The sequence below is a fragment of the Giraffa tippelskirchi genome, chromosome 1 (genome assembly GCF_054371585.1).
Source record: "Giraffa tippelskirchi isolate mGirTip1 chromosome 1, T2T-mGirTip1v1.2.pri, whole genome shotgun sequence".
Classification (NCBI taxonomy): Eukaryota; Metazoa; Chordata; class Mammalia; order Artiodactyla; family Giraffidae; genus Giraffa; species Giraffa tippelskirchi.
The window spans coordinates 117,656,843-117,675,122 of record NC_137275.1 but is presented as its reverse complement, the minus strand read 5'-3'; the positions used below and the strand labels follow the sequence as shown (position 1 = coordinate 117,675,122).

Genomic DNA, 18,280 nt, shown 5'->3' with positions numbered 1-18,280 from the left:
TTCCCAAATCTGAAGAATAAGATAATAGAAGACAATAGGAGTAAATATTTAAATAATTTTTGTGTAGGGAAAGACTTTCTAAGGATGGTAGAAATCCAGCTATTCAGATGAGAGAAGGAATTTAAAACTGCAGAGCAAAAATATTTGAGACAAAGAAAAATCTGCAACATAAACCAAAAGTTTTAAATTGCTAATATAAAGGGTTATAACAAATTAAAAAGAAAACATAAAAACTTCCTCCAAAAGGGCAAAAGGACTCTCCTCCAAATAGCACTCTTCACTCTTCTTTCATTATTTATTTTGTGCCAAGTCTATGACATGCACTTCATGTCAGTCTTATTTTATATTCTGTGGATATAGTTATGTAAAGAAAAGCAAATTCCCCACTCTCACTGGGCTCTTATGCTAGCAGAGAGAGAACAACTAGCAAATGATGAAATATCAGATATATACTACAGAGAAAAATAAAGCATGGCAGGAGGATGTCAAAGGTTTTAGAGGATGCGGTAGCCATTTTAAACAGTGGTCAGGGAAATTCTTGCTGAGAAGATGACATGTGAGCGGTTTGATGGAAGCTGGGGAGCTGGGCCAGGTCTCCTAGGTGCTCCAGGCAGGAAACTAACGGAGGTGAGTCTGATGGGAGCTGAGAGGACGACACACAGAAATGAGATGAGGTCAGACAAATGGGAGAAGTATCCAGAGGAGAAATAAATCATGGAGCACTTGGTTAGTCCCCTGCAGGAATTTTGTCTTTCACTGAGAGAGACACAAAATGTCTATAACACATTTTGAGCAGGTAAGAGGTATGATTCACTTGGCATTTAGAATGCTAATAAGGTGACTGAGCTGAGAAGAGGTTATGCAAAGGAGACAAGGAAAAGCAGAGACACCAGAGAAGCAATAGCAATAAAGTAAGCAAGAGATGTGGAGAAGGCAATGGCACCCCACTCCAGTACTCTTGCCTGGAAAATCCCATGGACGGAGGAGCCTGGTGGGCTGCAGTCCATGGGGTCACTAAGAGTCAGACATGACTGAGCGACTTCACTTTCACTTTTCACTTTCATGCACTGGAGAAGGAAATGGCAACCCACTCCAGTGTTCTTGCCTGGAGAATCCCAGGGGCGGGGGAGCCTGGTAGGCTGCCGTCTCTGGGGTCGCACAGAGTCGGGCGGACATGAGTGAAGTGACTTAGCAGCAGCAACAGCAAGCAAGAGATGATTAAGACCAACACTAGGGTGGTAGCTACTAATCTGAAGAGAAGTAGGAGGCTTCTGGATATATTATGAAAGCAAGCAGGCTTTCAGAGGGACTTGGATATGAAACATGAGACACAGAAAGAAGAAAGCAAGCATGCCTCCAAAATTATGACCTGAGCAATGGTAGTATGGATCAATCATTAACTAATACATGAAAGAGCAAGAAAGGAACAAGTTTGGGTAAATGATAAGGGGTTTGATTTTGGACATCTTCAGATGACTATTAAGAGATGTCAACAGGCAGCTGAATATTTCACATCTGCATTATAATGGGTATAAAACTTGGGGATATCATATTATATACAGTATTAGTATTTCAAGCCATGAATGCAGTTAGAGAATGAAAAATTTAAAACAAAATATTACCTGTGGTCTATCAGACTGGCAAATGTGAAGAAAATAGATATCATGTGGTGTTGACTAAAGGGTAAGACCAAGTAATCTCACATCTGGTAGACAGGAATGTAAATTTTCTGAGTGTAGTGTGGCTCTAGTCACAAAATGATAAATGTGTATATACCTTTCGACAAATCAATTCCCTTTATAAATATACATATGACAATTTTAGCATTTTAAAAAGGAAAACTCATAAATGTCCACCGATAGACGTAAACCTAGTTAACTAAATTCTAGTGACTATTACCTAAATACTTTTTCTTTGATATGGAAAAGCCTCCATAACACATTTTGAGTGTCTAAAGCACAATGCAAAGCATTATCTAATAGAATACTATTTACGGCACATACATACTCAGAGAGAACAGGATCTAGGAAGATGTTTTACAAAACACTTCTGAGGGTTTTCATAGTAAAGTGGACAGTGGTATTTGACAGAATTTTTGCTATCTTCCTCAGACCTTTCTTTGATGTTCTAATTTTTCTACAATAAGTAGATAATGTCATTATAAAAAGAAGGAAACTCTTCCATTTTTAGAGCATCTACACTGGAAAGCAGGGTTGCTTTAATCTTCTAAAAATATGTTCTACACCAACCCTTTCTTTCTCTTTTTCTAAATCAAGGACAAAATAACTTGTGGATATAATTTAGTTGCTTGATGATGAAAGAACTAGGACAGCATGATGCCTTGGATCTATGTGAACCAAACCAGAGCCTCAACGTCTAGATACTGGCCTGAAGTTGACAGCCTGTTTCAGGTAGTAAGCTGTTAGTGCAGAGCCTGGTGAATAAACACTGTGTCAAAAAGATCCCAGCACCCAACACCACCGAGCTGTGATGGCATAACTTATGAAAGTCTCAGCATTCAATCTCACTTAAGTAAGGCCGTAGTAAAATGCCTGTAAGTTGCTGATAGAAGACTTCTGTCTCCAAGAAACATTTACAATTACCAAATAAAATTATATCTTTTAAAAGGTGTCTTACCCTTCAATTTTTCATCTAACAGGGTGCCAAACTTTCTACCAATTTATTAATCACATTATCCTTGAGTTACAGAACATCCTCCGTTTAGAGGCCAGGTCACTGAGAAACCACTATCTGATGATGTAACAAATGAACTACTCCATGAAGCAGTAAGATGAAACTTATCTTTTTATGCCCCATGTCTGATTATTGTTGCAGATGTAGTAAGTACATAAGAAAATGTGTTGCACTATTTATAACACTTGATAAAATGTCTCAAAATGCTTCAGAAACTTTATAACATAATTTTATAAAACAGTTAACAAATTATCACATTTCTAGCCACTCAAACAAAACATTAATTTCATGAGAGCAGATTAATATTTTTATCAGGCTCATTCACATTTAAAAATGGTAACTTTCGCTGTAAGGGATATATACTGCTCCAGAGTTAACAATATTACTGGAAATGACATTTCTTTCAGTCATGTGCAAAGCAAGAAAACTATGACAAATTCGAAGAAAACAACCAGAGATAAAATAAAACTGGAAAAATATTCCAGAGGTATATGTGTTAAAATTATTCTTTAAAAAATCTCGTTACTGATGTCTGCATATTGTAAGTATATTACTGTCCCATTGGGTCACATAACAAACCTAAAGCTACATAAAACCTATGTCATCTGGCTATTTTCAAGGTTTGTGGATTAAATTTTTACTGTAAGACTTACAACTGGCTTCCTTAAAAGAACTCCTCCTCCCTCACAAAAATGAACAGAATCTGAAGAAATATCAAAGAAATTAGACTCTTTAAGCTCAGTATAGGAAAAGGTAACTCATTTCACACAGAGAAGTTTAGATATAAAATTTAGGTGATGTTCCTATAGAAGTACAGTCTCGAAGAGCCAAGCCCAACCTTTTCATTGCTGGAAAGCCACAGCTTATTAATATAAAACCATAAGCCCAAGGCACCAACTACTGAGGTCCCCGCAGTCCAAGGTACATTCCTCCCTCCAGATCTGTGGGGGATTGGTGTCAGGACCCAAGAGGACATCAAAAGCTGAGGATACACAGGTCCCTTATATAAAATGGCACAGTAGTTGCATACAACCTATGCACATCCTCTCATACATTTAAAATCATCTCTAGATTGCTTGTGGGCTTCCCTGGTGGCTCAGCTGGTAAAGAAGCCTCCTGTAATGCAGGAGACCCAGGTTTGGTCCCCGGGTCAGGAAGATCCACTGGAGAAGGAAATAGCAACCTGCTCCAGTACTCTTGCCTGGAGAATTCCATGGACAGAGGAGCCTGGCGGGCTGCAGTTCATGGGGTCTCAAGAATTGGACACAACTCAGAGACTAAGCCAGCATCACTAGCTTTTTTACAATACCTAATATCAATACAATCTAAATAGTTGCCAGTGCACTGCAAATTCAAGTTCTATTGTTTGGAAATTTTAGAATTTTTTCCCAAAGACTTTCCATTTGCAGTTTGATTCAATCCATGAATGTGGAACCTGCAGACACAAAGGGCTAACCACATACCCTCATCAAGGCAAAGGGATTTGCGCAGAGAAGAAACAATCCCAGGCTTGCACATGAAGTCTTTCTTGGGGAGTAGCAATTTAAGGTTCGCACTCAAGGTACTTCCCCCCTACATATTTCTTAACTAAGGATGCCTCTAGCAAACATGGCTTGAACATGTCACTTTTCAGGTTTGCTGGTTTGATCCTTAATTTAAAAGTTCTGCCTCTGTATGGCCACTGCTTATTACAACTATGCTAGCGCCATACAGAACAAGTTATTCTCTCTTCCAAATGAAGCTCTTTGAATACCTGGAGACAGCAACCATGTCCTTCAGAAACTGTCCAGCTAACAGACACCTTTAGCTTTACTCAGGAAGACACAGCTTTCAGATGCATCACAGTAACTGTTAAATCAGAATTTTCTGCATTAAGTAGGTGTCCTCGTGTTTATAACTCATACGTAGCAAATCACAGCAGCTATAATGGCTTCTCCGGTTGACAATTTGTTTGCTAGGAAACATGGCTAGATAAATTAGTAATCATGCATTGAACTTTATGTGACATCCTAAGAGGAATGAGTACAGATTCCTAAAGTAGAAACAGACAAATACACAACAATGGATCAATTCCAGTCCTATCTAAAAACTACCCTCTCTAAAATTTAATACCTGTCCCTCTACAGGAAATACTTTTCTTATAGTACAAATTCCTAGAAATTAACAGATAAAGAGAACATAGGATGACAACAGGATCCAAATATTTGGGATAGAAAGTAAAATGCCTGTGTGTGTGTCTGTGTGTGTACGCATGCTCATGTGCGCACACGTGCACATATATTTAAACCATTACCCAACTCTCTGTCAACATCACTAGAGGACATAGTCTCAATTGAAACCTTCATAAAAAATAAGCAAAGCTCTTTTCAACATAACACAGATGCAAACTAAGTCAAAAGATCAGAGCTTGATTCTAAACTGATTATAGTTTCTAACTTTAAATATAAAATATTCAATATGGGATATCAGGTTCAAAGCCTATTTTTTACTGAGAATACTGTACTTCAGCATATCTTAATTATGACATATAGTTCTCATTTGTACATTTCTCGTTTTCATTGGTTCAGGTTTGTATAATACAAATTGTTATAGTAGAGAGAAGAGTTATCTCTTTTTAAAAAATGTGATAATTTTCCATTTAACTTAGCTTCTAAATTTATACTACCTACTCACTAATATTTTTGCATGACTTAAAATTCATTACTCCGTGTATTGAGGGTTCACATAAATACACTTCCTGCCCTCATGCTAAATCTCCCTCCCCCATTTGCTATGCTCTATGAGTCACAGATTTTATTTCCAAAGTTTTTTTTTCTTTTTTCCTCTCTGGGTGTAACCAATCATCACTAAGTCTAGGCTATGGCTAACCTATCTGAGTTTTTTTTTTTCAATCCTCTTTTACTTAATCTTCTAATAGATCCTTTGGGCTGGAAAACAAGTAAACCCAAGCTTGGCAGAATTTCAGGTAGAACAGAAATGGAAGGGATAAAGGAAGGATCTCCATGTTGTATGTAATTAAATGTTTTAATACATGAAAAAATAACATATATACTGGTAATGGAGAATTTAACAATAACAGAGGAAAATGAACTCTTTTTACTTCCTGCTTTTTCTACCCTGAACAAAATTCTGAACCAAATCATTCACAAGAGCAAGAGAGTATATGAAGAATTTTTGTCATGAGAGCTGTTTTTTAATATACAATGTTGATTTCCAGGAAGATAAAAAGGAAGTGGTGATAAGATGTCTGCTTATTAACATTAACTTTCCCAAACATCACATAAGAGAACTTTGAAAAAGGGAAACTACAAAGCAGCCTTTGTTCAAAAGATATTAAAAAATATTATAAACTGCAAATATTAAAATTCTCTGATATTGCAAGGGAATACAGATTAAATGGGACAGAATGGAGTGCAAAAATAGATGTATTTATATAGAGGCATTCATCATGATAGCTTGGTTATGAAGCAATATTTCAATCACCATACCTAAAAATGAAGTACTGATGGATTAAAATACCAATTAAAAAAGAAACAAAACTTTTAAATGCATTAGTGAATATTTGCATCATCTTGGAAAAGGGAAGTTTTCTAGATAAGACATAAAATTCAGGAGCTATACTCAGAAATCATAAAACTCACAATCCATGTCATACTTGAATATATAAAAATGTAAATCTTCTTTATTCAAAAGATGCAAGTTGATACATGGGGGAAAATATTACAAACAAAAACAGCAAAGTACTAATATTCATCTTTATAGGGCTCCTAGAAATCCATGAAAAACAAGCAAACAGGCCAGTAGAAAAAGGACAAAGAGTACCTATAAGCATTTCTCAGAAGAAATGGAAAACAAACATAAAAAAATAGAATTACACCTGCTATTGCTAAAATGTGATGAAATATCATTTGTCAATTTTCAGACTGAAAAAAAGGCTGATAAAATAGACACTTGCGATGGCACAGATAAACAGCACTTTCATCACTGCTAAGTGAAAATAGAGCTTTTTCAGAAGACAGCTGGGCAGGAGTGATCTAAATTTAAAGTAAACTTGGTATCTGACCTATACGTTCCATACCTAAGATCTAACTGCATAAATACTCTTGGCAAAGTTACCAAGTTTTATGTAAAAGGATGTTCACTGAAGTATCAAATAGTGATGGTCACAAAAAATGAATAGCTTTATATGAGTCTACCTGAAACACTCGCCAAGTCTAATGTTAAGGCAAAGAATAAGATCTTGAATGATACGTGTGTCATAAAACCATTTACATTTATATATACTTTTCTCCCAGATAGGCAGCAGTGTTTTTTCCAATTCAGTTCAGTTGCTCAGTCGTGTCTGACTCTTTGTGACCCCATGGACTGCAGCACACCAGGATTCCCTGTCCATGACCAACACCCCGATCTTACTCAAACTCATGTCCATCGAGTCGGTGATGTCATCCAACCATCTCATCCTCTGTCGTCCCCTTCTCCTCCCAGGTTCAATCCTTCCCAGCATCAGGGTCTCTTCCAGTGTGTCAGTTCTTTGCATCAGGTGGCCAAAGTACTGGAGTTTCAGCTTCAGCATCAGTCCTTCCAATGAATATTCAGGACTGATTTCCTTTAGGATGGACTGGCTGGATCTCCTTGCAGTCCAAAGGACTCTCAAGAGTCTTCTCCAACACCACAGTTCAAAAGCATCAATTCTTCAGTGCTCAGCTTTCTTTAGAGTTCAACTCTCACATCCATACACAACTACTGGAAAAACCATAGCTTTGACTAGACAGACTTTCGTTGGCAAAGTAACGTCTCTGCTTTTTAATATGTTGTCTGGGTTGGTCACAGCTTTTCTTCCAAGGAGCAAGCGTCTTATTTCATGGCCGCAGTCACCATTTGCAGTAACTCTGGATCAAGAAAATAAAGTCTCTCACTGTTTCCCTCTCTATTTGCCATGAAGTGATGGGACCAGATGCAATGATCTTAGTTTCTGAACGTTGAGTTTTAATCAAACTTTTTCACTCTCCTCTTTCACTTTCATCAAGAGGCTCTTTAGTTCTTTGCTTTCTCCCATAGGGTGGTGTCATCTGCCTATCTGAGGTTATTGATATTTCTCCCAGCAATCTTGATTCCAGTTTGTGCTTTATCCAGCCCAGCATTTCACATGATGTACTCTGCATATAGAATCCCATGGACAGAGGGCCTGGTGGGCTACAGTCTATGGGGTTGCAAAGAGTTGGACACGACTAAGCAAATAACACACACACACACACACACACACACACACACTCTCTGTATGTAAGTTAAATCAGCAGGGTGACAATAGTACAGCCTTGATGTACTCCTTTCCCGATTTGGAACCAGTCTGTTGTTCCATGTCTGGTTATAACTGTTGCTTCCTGACCTGCATACAGATTTCTCAGGAGGCAGGTAAAGTGGTCTGGTATTCCCATCTCTTTAAGAAATTTCCAGTTTGTTTTTTCCAAGCTCCACCCAAAAGAACAACCTCTTACACAGAAACAGCAGCGTGCAACGTGGAAGTTCCTGGCAATTCACTACGATGTAAGGAGGTGCTCTGTAGTTACTGCATTTGAAAACTTCCCATCCCACCTCACATTCCAGGCTGTCTTCTCCTTTTCTCTTTCCCATTTCAATTGTCACCTTTCCCAGTTTCTTCTCCAGCTTCCCAGCTCAGTCACCTAACCATCTCTAGCTTACACCTTCCCACTTCTAATATTCCCTACTCCAATCCATGACAGTGACTTAAAGTACGTCAAGGGCATTATGCTGAGGATAAAAAGTGAATTTTACTCAAGACTAGAAAATATCCTCCAGGTATTAGGATCACCGGCCTTTAAATATAGAAGTAGATGCGTAATAATGAACAAATGGTTTGTACAAGGGTATGGTTTTTAACACACTCAGGGAAAGCCGGAGGCTATCAGCTGAGCCTCTTCAGTCCCTTCCAGGCCCTCACTGAAATGTGGTGGGCAGGGTTCTCACCTAAACTGCATACCTGACTACCCATGCTTTCATGCATGCCCTCTGGGATTCATTTTCATACAATGTCTACTACAAATGAAAATAAGCAAAACAAAATTAATTTTTAAAAAGAACATTTCCCTTTGTGGTTTTAAGAAGGCTACTGGAGTGCACTCAATCAAGCGGGTCAAGTGAGGTGAACTCAAAACCCAGGGCTGGGCTAGGCTAGTAAAGAGCAGGGAGCAAAGGCGATATTCCACATAGAGTGAGCTCTGGAAGTTAAGAGGCAGCCTGAAGCTTTAAGGCAAAGGCAAGAATCAGAGGCTAGAGATTTGGGAGGCACCAAGGGAAGAACTGAAGTGACTTAGCAGCAGCAGCAGGGGAAGAAAGCTCTGAAGAGCAACAAGCGATGCTTTTGTTCTGGCAAGCACCAAGGCACAGTCCTCAGCTGATGGTTTTCAGTTAATATTTGGGGGTTGGGGGAGTGGAGGAAGCAGAAGGAAGTTGGGAGGGCGGTTCCTCTATTAAAGTTCCTCAGAGGATAAAGGTTCATCACTGATTTGGCAGTAAGTGAGCTACGCTTCAAATGTCTAACTCAGAGCCAGGAAAGGGTTCAGAAAATTAGAACAGTGAAGTTATCTTCAAATGAAAGGTCTGAAGAGTTCTTAGGTATCTTGGGCTGATAAACCCAGTGCAGAAGGAATACAACAATGATTTTTCAGTGCATCACTGATCACTAGTATGCTCATAAATTCAAGAAAGAGAGTGCTCAGAAAGGCAAAAATGATGCAACACATATTTCAAATACAGATTTAGAGAAATCACTTCTCACATTACAACCACTATAACTAAGAACATTAAATCTTATTTGGGATAATCTTTTCACAAACTTTTATTCATTCAGAAAGTGTCTGCACATTCAAAGCACAATAAGGTAAGTAGGTGCTATGAGTTGAGCATCTGTCTTCAAAGCTTATTGTCTAGTTATAGGAAATAAGGTGTTTACATTGGAAACTATACAATGCTACCTCGATATCCATCTGAGAAAAATAATTTAAATATGGTAAGCAGTTTGCCATTAGCTAAACAAGCTTCAGAGAAACATCTGTATCTGTTGTTTCCCTCTTTCAGAGTCAGTTCCTACAGGCTCCTCAAGTGAAAGTGTCTCGCCACTGGGAACATGCTTTCTAGATCACAAAAACAATAATTCTGGATATATACTAGCTTAAGCGAGCCACCAGCTACTTCACCTACAGCTCACCTGAAGAAGAGAAATTCGATGCAAAGTCGAAGGAAAAAGTGGTTGTGATGGAATAACTGAACAACTGTCTTTCAATCTACAACTTGGCACCTTCCTTAACTGTCAAAGATTTTTTATTATGTAAAATTTATGCTATGTATTATGGTTTTAGAATCCAATCCATGATTTATGGCGAGACTTGTCCTTTTTTTTTAAGGTTTGATAAAATATCACCTGAGTAAAGTCTAACTTGCCGAGTTTTTCAAACTGTTTGATTAAGACCAAAAATATAATTTTATATCAAAAACATATACATATATACAGCTACTCAACACACTCGTGTATCATTTCATTAGATGACCCTTATTCTCGTATTTTCTATTCTATTTTTTCAATGGCTATTGATGACCCAGTAAATTATTTCAAGACCCACAAAGCAGTCATGTCCCAGAACTGGGAAATCACTGGACAAGATGTTAATAAAAGATACCCAATGGAATTATTTTTAGAGAGGTTTGTGACCAGAATCCTTCATAGGCCTCTAGTGTTCATCTTTGGAAGGTTATGTAAAATGTCAGGAACAAAGGTCTTTTATTTTAATAGACACAGCTCTGCCCCCCCAAGAGCTTGTTTATGAACTTAATCAGGACAAAACCTCTCTGTACTCATTTCCATCATCAAGCAAGCAGTGCCAGCTCCAGGGTCAGGATGGTTCAGGCCATCCAGACACTCCACGCGCCACAGGAGGAGGAGAACACTGTACACGTATCTCAATTTGGCTTTGCATTAACTTTGATAGGGACAAATAGAGGTTGAAGAGTAACTAGTTTCTGTTTCCTGTGGTTCTGAGACGTCGGTCCAATTGTGATTTAAAGAGTTACAGAGTATAGTTGGGTCCAGATAAACAATCTTAATTTTAGGTAGACCCTAAAAAATTCATTTAACCTTGTAATAAGGTTAAGCGATTGTCACAGAGAATTAGGGAAAAGAAAAACTAATTCTGACCTACTGAGCTTATATAACTGGCAAGATGACGTGTCCATCTCTTTGTGACTCTATGGACTTGTAATCTGCCAGGCTCCTCTGTCTTTGGGATTCTCCAGGCAAGAATACTGGAGTAGATTGCCATCCCCTTCTCCAGGGAATCTTCCCAGCCCAGTGATCAAACCCAGGTCTCCTGCACTATAGGCAGATTCTTTGCCATCTGAGCCACTAGGGAAGTCCAACAAGATGATGGATCAAGTAACTAAGATTTAGAAATAGAAATCACTCCTTCAGAAATCCCTGATGGTCTAGTCGTGAGGAGTCTGCCTTCCACTGCAAGGACATGGGTTCAATCCCTGGTTGCAAAACTAATGACACAGGCAACTAAACCCTTGCCACACGAGAGAGAAGCCGGCACACTAGAGCAGAAGATTCCGCTAGCCACAACTAAGGCAAGATGCAGCCAAAACGAACAAACAAATGCATATCTCTAAAAAGGTGACTGCTAATCTGATAAAAAGTAAAACCCATCTTAAAACAGAAAAAGCAGTCTCTCAATGCGCAACATTCCCCATCACTCATCGCCCCTTAACGATAACCCTATATGCGAGACAGAATAAGAGACACAGATGCATGGAACAATTTTATGGACTCTGAGGGAGAAGGTGAGGGTGGGACGTTCTGGGAGAATAGCATTGAAACATGTATATTATCGTATGTGAAACAGAACACCATTCCATGTTTGATGCATGTGACAAGGGCTCAGGGCCGGGGCAATGGGATGATCCAGAAGGATGGGATGGGGAGGGAGGTGGGTGGGGGGTCCAGGAAGGGGAACACATGTAAACCCATGGCTGATTCATGTCAATGTATGGCAAAAACTATTACAATATTGTAAAGTAATTAGCCCCCAACTAAAATAAATAAATTTATAAAAAAAAAAAAATCACTCCTTCGAAACTGCATGCCGTATTGTCATAATCATAATGAAATATTTCCTTTTCATGCAAATCTATATGTAAAAGAATCAACCCCAAATAAATCAAATAGCTATAATAAAAATGCACAAATTACATAATCAAAACCCCACAGAAAAATTCATTTAAAATAACAAACTTTGGTCATGTTACATGATAAAGATTGGTCTCTTAATGACTTTTTTTTCTGCTTTCCTTGCACATTTTTACTTTTTATTTTTGTAACTGGCCACTAGTGAATAATGATGGAAGAAAAAGTTGATTTGCTTCTTTCACCATAGCTTTTGATAAATACTTTGACATTTTCATGTAACCATACCAAATACACACTAGGATCACAACACAGTGAGAAGCACAACTGTCCACATACCAAATACATGCTGGGTCACAACACAGTGAGAGCACATTGTTCACAACAGAACGACTGAATGTGCTTTCTACTTTGGAAATTACAGGCATCATTGTTTCTATCCTTCCCAAGACATCATTACTACTTTCATGTGATTTATGGCTAAAAGTATGCGAGATGGTACAAAGATCCTGTGCCAAATTCCCATATGGCATATAATACAAGCCAAACTGTGAAAAACTTGTAAATGTGGGGAGATCAGATTCATCAAAGAAAGGAACAAGAGGGTTCCAGAGACTGAGCAGGAAACTAGCCAGGATAATGTTTAATAGGCATGTAATTCCAAAGCAGCAGTAATGAATGTGGTCCTGCCTCTGAGCATACAACGCTTGACTTAAACATAAGGGCAGTCAGCAAGAAATTAGGCAGAGATAATTTGGTACAGCATCAATCAACCCTATTTATTCTTTCATTAATCTGCCTTTTTTTCTTTTTAGACTAAAGCTGAAATTGATATCATAACTTCTTAAATGATTTCAAAACAGATAAAATTATATGTTTGGAAAGTCCCAATAAATACTAAAATAACCACAATTACAATGGAATATTGCAAATAAAAAGGTAAGAAGTTCTTTGAAAATATATATGTATGTTGCTTAATAGCATCATAAAATATGTCAACCAAAATTAATAAGCAAGTGTTTATCATATCACAAATTTAAACATACATTTCCAAGATGTTGACTATCTTTGCACAGATTTCCTGAGTTCATTTCAAACATTATTTACTATCTACAGAAAATAGATTAGATAAAACTAACATTCTGAAACAAGAACTTGAGTAAAGGTAAAGTATAGGAAATGCAAACAAAAATCAATAGAGGAAATAAAAGATTATAACTTGAGAGTTTTACTACAAAGGAGGGAACAAACGGGGAAGCTAGAGAGATCATGCTGAGAAGCTAGAGAGGTCATGCTGAGTTGATATGGCTCGTGCAGAAAATAGAACAAAAAGCTGGAAAAGGAAGCTGAGGTCATGGTGCAGGGAACCCTGAGTGACAGGGAAAAGAATACATACTGTACATAAGTGCTGGAAATCTACTTATAATATTAAGAGTACAAGAGTGATAGAGCTGTGATTTGGGACAATTTATCTAGTTGTCTGAATAAGTAGGAAGTGATTAAATAACAAGAAGCTGAATGAAATGGCTATTAAAAAATGAGACACGACCAGGAGGTGAAAATGGTAAAGCAATGATTACGAAGATAGTAAGACAACGGAGAGGGCAGAATATTTAAGAATTAGCTACTAATTCTAAAAAGGGTTAAAATTAAAGAAAGAGATAGGGATAAATATATGCTTTTGTCATTAACAGAAACTTCCAAAAGTGAAGTTATCTGTGTGTGTGTTAGTCACTCAGTCATGTCTGATTCTTTGCAACCCTGTGGAATACAGCCTGCCAGGCTCCTCTTTCCATGGAATTCTCTAGGCAAGAATTCTGGGCTGCCATTTCCTTCCTGCCATTTCCTTCTCCAGGGGATCTTCCCGATCCAGGGATTGAACCCAGGTCTCCGGCATTGCAGGCAGAGTCTTTACCACTGAGCCATCAGGGAAACCATTATCTGGAGCATGGTAAATCCATTAGGTCAAAAAGATGCCCAGTTATATATCAAACAAGTAGTGACAAGTGCAAGTCTAAAGCTTGAGATTAACAAAATAAATCATTTGGAATTCGTAAGTACAGAGTTTGCCGCATAATTCACAGATGTAGTCGACATAGAGAACACAGAAGAAGCCTACAGCCAAAGCATCCAGGATAATCCCTTGGGAAATCAGAGACCAAAGAAGTGTTCAGAGAAATTGGCAGAAGACCTAGCAAAGTTGCTAAAATGGCGCAACAGACAAAGACGATTTCCAAATGGTAATATGAATAAGAATGACAAACTTTAAAGAAAGAAGGAAGAGAAGATTTTGCAATTATTACAATGCTGGAAAACACTGGATAACACTTTGCTTGTTAGGAGAATAGTTTCAGAAGAGAATTTAGACAGATACAAAGCCACAGTGTGATGGCCTGAGTGGTTAGAAAGCAGAAGCAAAATAGTCTCCAATTATTTCATATGTACAGCATGCCCAGATATCCAAAAACTTCTTTAAAAGATAAACAACTGATAATTTTATTGGCAAATCAGCAAATATATTTATAACAATATTAACAAGCTTTTACCTTCTTGTGATTCTTGTAAACATTTCTGTGAGCAAATCCCTTTCCACAGAGCTTGCACTTGAAAGGTTTATCTTCACTGTGTATCACTTTGTGGGCACCCACTTGGTCAAGCCTCTTGAAAGATTTATTACAAATCTCACAATTATAGGGTCGTTTTTCTGTAAAAAATGAGTGGAGACAATCATATCTATAAAGGTAAAGGATAAAAAGGGAAACAGCCTTACCTTGCATTATTAATTCTTATAGGCAAGTCAACAAAAATATCATTCAAAAAACTGGAAAAAAATCTATTACCCAATCCATTAGATATATGAGCCAACTCAAAACTCACAAAACATGAGCTTGCTCTTTTACTGACATATTCTGCCGACTAAATGTATAAAGTAGCTCAGATATGAAGATGAAGTTTTAATTCAAGGAAGAAATTCTACTTCCAGATGAAAACCTGCTGATTGGTATGTGCTGAAGTCAGGGTCACAACTCCGAATGTGAAGTGCGAGTGGTCTGACAGAGAGGAAGGTAAAGGACAGACCTGCCTCCTGCCCGGCCAAGGGCCCATGAGGCCAAGCTTCCAGTCTCAGCAGGAATTACACACTTAGGTTGTTGTGTAAAATCCATATGTATACAATATTCATGTAATGTTGACAGCTAGATTTTTCAAGCAAAGCATATCTGAAGGCCACCAGTCTTTGATCTTCTATTTTTATTTGCCAAAATTATCTGTATCCGTCTCCAGATAAAGTGGCCATTCAACAACATCCTGACTTCAATGGCCTCAAAGTACTGACATTCTAAACTTTACAGAGACTTCATTAAGTAAAAGTTACTTTCAGAGCTGAATGTTTTTAAGTCTGTGTAACAGACCTATTATTCAAACCTGCTTGAAATGAAATTACAGCTTTGAAAACTTAAGATTCTCAGAATGTATTTGTAAATTTCTCATTAACATTTATTAGTACCTTAGTTACAATGTGAATGTATCTAGAAATGTTGGGACTCTAATTATTGCATCCCTGCTAAATGTCAGACACTCTGCTAGCAGGGTACGTAGATGGCCTCATTTAACCTCCACAGCCATTCTGAGAGGTAGGATGTCTTTACACAGATGAGGAACACAGAAACTAAGGCTCAAGCAGGATTTGCTGCTGGTGTTCAGTCCCTCAGGCGTGTCCGACTCTGCGAGCCCATGGACTGCAGCACGCCAGGCCTCCCTGTCCTTCACCATCTCCCAGAGCTTGCTCAAACTCGTTCATTGAGTCGGTGATGCCACCCAACCATCTCATCCTCTGTCGTCCCCTTCTCCTCCCACCTTCAATCTTTCCCAGCATCAGGGTCTTTTCCAGTGAGTCAGCTCTTTGCATTAGGTGGGCAAAGTACTGGAGATTCAGCTTCAGTTGTAGGAGTACGTAACAAATTACATGATAAATCTGAAGATTTTTTATTTCACTTAGTCCAACCACATTTGCTTCAGAAATAAACTAATGTCTAGAGAAGTTAAGTAACTTTTTCAGAATCATATGGTCAGTCAATGGCCAAGCCAAAACTAATAGCCAGGTCTCCTGATTACCCCCTTCTCAGAGCTCCTAAAAATGACAAGGTGAAGCTTTTGTACTGATTTCAATATAAATGGAAAAATATGTGTTTACCTGAGTGGGTGATCATATGACGCTTTAGCTGATTAGCTGAAATAAATTTCTTCATACATTCTTGACAATCAAATATCTCATGAATCTGCAAAAGATTAAATTAACAGTTAACTCAACTGGCAGAGCCACAAAATTGTATAGAACTCAAGTATAAACATGTGAGTAGCTGCCATTACAATATCTAAACTATGCATTATAATTCAGCCCTGATTTGTTCATATTACCCTAAATAAGAAACTGAAAATGTAATGAACATGTTACCCAGTAGAACATGATCATTAAAAAATGTAAAACTGTATGATATTTAAATATGTAAAACAGATGACCTATTTCTGAAGTACATAAAAAGTTTATACCCTGCAAAAAATTATACCTAATATATATTAAGTCTCTGTTATACACAAATTTAGACTTGGCATACTTGGAATGGAATGGTAAAACTTGCCATTAAAAATATTCCCTTTCCAGCAGTCAACACTACTTAAAACTTAAACATACGTAGTAAAGATCTAAATATTAATTACCATGAAAGACGAAGATATGATTCTGAAAACTGTGAGTTTAGCTCACAACAATACTCCCACAGGACAAGAGGCTAAAAATCTTCAAGTTTTATTAGTTTTTGTGAGTTTCGTTAATATATATATATATAAGGGAATCAATCAGCTAAATAAAGGTTACAACTAATTTCAGCTCTTTCGCTTTCAGATACTAAATCAGAGAAACTGGATAGGCAGTACAAAAAGTAGAAGTTTAGTTTGTTATCATAACTATGTAAAAAGAGCAATGTGTTGCAAGCAGCCTTATATCAGAACTGTTGATCATCCCAATGAAGAGCATCCTACTGTTTTGCTGAAGATTGAAAAAACGTCTTGGTGAAGTCGTATTTTCGTTTCAAACTCATTCAAGGTAGAGCTCACAAAACTAAACCCCATACAAGCACTGGCCCTTCTGCAGGACACCAAGATATTATGGCTATCCTTGCAGAATATCTAAGGGCCACTACAGAGTAAAAGTCAAGGGAGAAGACCCTGAATTGGTACAGCAATGAGTAAAGAGAGGAGGATTGGAAAACGGCTTCCTTGACCTAAGTGACCACGGAAGAACTCAAGACAGGGACACTCAGAAGATGGCACTGGGAAGGGAAACAGAAGCTGGTGCAAGGATAACAGATCCCTAGTCTGTAGGGTGAGCCTTAATCCTATACCCACCCACACAGCAGTCTGAGGCTGCTGATCAGTCTTCTGCTTCTGTCAGGTCTGATTCCTGGCGAGTCAGTCAACAGAAAAGGGAAAAGCAGAGAAAAGATAAAGAAACAAGACAGAGCAGACTGACGTCATTCCCCTGGAGTCTGACTTAGATCCTTGCTTACATGCAGTGGCTTCTAACCTTGAACGGAGATGCACAGGGTCCAGGGAGTCCTATGGTTCCTCAGAAAACAGGGTGGGCTGTACACAAGTACTCAGACGGCAAGGACCACACAGTACTGAAGGGAAGCCTTCAGTCTAAGAAATTCTAAAGGGTACATCTTCATCATCAAAGATCCTCACAGCAATGATATGAAGTGTAATGTTTATTTAAAGACAGTGAGCACAGATTCATACTCTTAAAATCTGCAACATATAACTTTTATAATAACAAGCTACAAACTCATGACACGCCTTCTGAGACAAACATAAATGAAAACATATTTAGTTTATTTTAATTTTCAATGTTCTATTTATATTAGTATATACAATTATCCATACAAAAATGGCAGCTGTTAAATTACTGCAAAATACACTTGTTAACTCTCACGGCTTTCAAAACGTGAAACATTTTTAAGGGTTGAACTGAACTTTTGATATCTCCAAAATTATAAAATACAATATTTACATGAAAGCACTTTTGTGTTGATTCTCTTATTCATAGTGGAACCTCAACCAAAGCTATTTTAAAAACACCTATAAAAGTTTAATACCACAGATTTAAAGTGACAACGATACTAATTATGCCTATGCTAAGTAAAGCATTTTACAAAATGTTTATAGCTTACTAAATTGATATGAAGAATAAAAATTCATAATCTGATGTCCCAAATTGAATAAGTTCCAAGAAGGATCATACTATATCTTACTGTAATATAGAACAGCATACAGTAATATAAGGAATTAGTCTAGTTGTTGTTCAGTCAACAGAATGAACAACATTCTGATCAT

General features: G+C 37.8%; 1 protein-coding gene across 14 annotated transcripts in view; it reads right to left on the bottom strand.

The window, feature by feature from the left end:
• The window catches only part of PRDM5 (PR/SET domain 5), a 261,033-nt gene that overhangs the window by 115,126 nt on the left and 127,627 nt on the right, over positions 1-18,280 (bottom strand). For 13 of the 14 annotated variants that reach the window (XM_081566398.1, XM_081566567.1, XM_081566951.1 and 10 more), the window contains 2 exons: positions 16,083-16,167; positions 14,437-14,594 (listed from right to left, as the gene is read on the bottom strand). In XM_081566398.1, the coding sequence (XP_081422524.1) occupies positions 14,437-14,594; positions 16,083-16,167 (243 nt within the window). Of the gene's footprint in view, positions 1-14,436; positions 14,661-16,082; positions 16,168-18,280 lie in introns of all 14 variants that reach the window. The other variant, XM_081566761.1, reaches the window with a different exon arrangement.